This window comes from Rhinopithecus bieti, unplaced genomic scaffold (assembly GCF_001698545.2).
Source record: "Rhinopithecus bieti isolate Rb0 unplaced genomic scaffold, ASM169854v2 scaffold_35528, whole genome shotgun sequence".
In the NCBI taxonomy this organism is placed as follows: Eukaryota; Metazoa; Chordata; class Mammalia; order Primates; family Cercopithecidae; genus Rhinopithecus; species Rhinopithecus bieti.
In genome coordinates, this window is record NW_016814826.1 from 1 (window position 1) to 1,963 (window position 1,963).

A 1,963-nucleotide genomic window follows, 5' to 3' on the forward strand; every position below is an offset into this window, starting at 1 on the left:
CAGGAGCCCTGAGCCCTCTCGTCCCAACATCATCCTACCTGGCGCTGCCCTGAGATGCGGCTCCTCCCACCTGCCCAGAGACTCAGGGAGCTCCAGGCAATGCTGTGAATTTCTCACCTGGGACCAGGAGCTCCAGGAGATCACTGGGTAAAGACCACACATAGGGAGTGCTCGAGACATAACCATAGCACCGGTACGACCACCGGCGACTTGGGCTCACGGGGCCCACGGAGAAGACGGCCCAGGATGACCCACGGGTATGGGGCTGGGAGTTCAGGCATTGTGGGTGTTCATCTTCTCCTTCCTTACACAGAATGAAGCCATCAAATGCCAGCTGTGAGTCACACTGGAGGGTCACGCTTCCTCCTGAGGCCACCACAGGGCTGGGCAGGGCTGAGAGGGTGGGTTTGCTGTAGGCTCCTAGGAGAGAAGGAGGCACCATGTTAAATGGGACTCACACCTCCCGCATCATCCCCAGGGCTGGGCTGTGAGAGGGAGACGCCCCTGAGAGCGGAACCCCTTCCTGAGGACAGAGCCTGGGGCTGGGACCCCTGAGTGTCCTCTCACCTGTCACCACCAGCTCCAGGGAGTTGCTGTACTCTGACCAGCCTGCAGTGTAGCTACCATAGATACAGCGATACTGCCCTGCGTGCTCCCAGGTGATGGATGGGATGGGGAACTGGCCGTTCTTCGCAAGCTCCTGTGGGATCCACGTAATCCAGAGTGCTGTTTTTTTTGCTCTATATAGACGGTACTCCTGGGTCTCCAGGCTCCCCTGACACCTGAGGGTCACGGGACTCCCCTGGGTGATCACAGAGTCTGGCTCAGCCCAGAGGATGGGCTTGGGGAGGGTGCCTGGAAGGAAATCAGAGTTCAGATTCTAAGTCATTTCCTACCCAACCCTACAGATTCCAGTTCTCAGCTCAGGACCCTCCAGATGTCCCCATCAGTCAGCCCAGATCTGCTATTCCCCGTCCCTAGCTGCACGGGGGTGGCCCCTTGTCCCCAGTGAGGAGGAGGGACCTGGGACAGCTGGGGACAGACTCACCTGCCTGCACATGGGTCCTGGGGCCCAGACTCAGCCCTGGAAGAGAGTTTCCTGTGAGAGATTTGCCCCTGAAGCCTGAGCAGGTCCTCCCCTCCCTGGGATCTTTGTGAGCCCCTGGGGTCTCCTTATGCACCAGAGTTTGGCTGTGGGGTGAGGTCCCTCCTAGGTTAGAATCTCCCCTCCCTCTTCAAATCTCACCGAGACAGATCAGGAGCATGAGGATGGGGGTCATGGCGTCTCTTCCCACTGCCCTGCTCTGCGGATGGATGAGCCCTTGGTGCTGGCAGGACAGAGACACACAGAGAAAAATGGCCTCCCCTCCTTCCCTTGTTGTGTGGACACTCGGAGGCTGGATCCTTCTCCTGCGGTGTTGTCATCTGCAGCTACACAGGAAGCAGAACTGACCTCCCAGGATTCTGACTCTCATTCTTTTAGGGCTGAGGTTGGGGCAGGCACCGGGCCCTCTGCAGACATTTCAGACTGTAATGGGGTCTTTCCTGACCCCAAGCCACTGTCTGCCTGGTTTATCCTCGTCTCACTGAGAGCCGGGATGTAGCGGCAAACAGAACTGCTGCTTCCTGTGTCTGTCCTTCCAGATGAGGGTAGCGGAGGCTTCCCCTTCCTTCTCACAGCCTCCGCCAAGGTCTCCCTCCCTTCTCCAGCCCGTCCATCAGCACAGCGTTGTGTGGTCCTTACCATGGCAGTCGTCTCTCCAGCCCTGGAGATGCTTCAGGGAAGACGCAGGTCCATGCTGCAGGCAGACTCGGATCAGGAGAGATGCATCTCACAACTGGTTGTTCCGTCCAGGCTGAGCTGCGTGTGGCAGTGAGGACAGAAGAGAAATGCAGGGAAATAGGGGAAGAAAAGTTGACTTCTTTCTTGGCATTGGATTGCGGGTTTTCTTTCAATAGTTCC

General features: G+C 57.9%; 1 protein-coding gene across 1 annotated transcript; it reads right to left on the reverse strand.

Moving 5' to 3' along the window:
* Positions 1–82: 82 nt before the first annotated feature.
* LOC108515488 (leukocyte immunoglobulin-like receptor subfamily A member 3) lies at positions 83–1,909 on the reverse strand. The gene is made up of 5 exons (XM_017852405.1): positions 1,745–1,909; positions 1,247–1,431; positions 1,049–1,084; positions 568–855; positions 83–420 (listed from the first exon to the last, which is right to left on the reverse strand). The coding sequence occupies exons 2-5, from the start codon at positions 1,278–1,280 to the stop codon at positions 83–85; spliced, it is 696 nt and encodes a 231-aa protein (XP_017707894.1). The 5' UTR covers positions 1,281–1,431; positions 1,745–1,909.
* Positions 1,910–1,963: the final 54 nt, after the last annotated feature.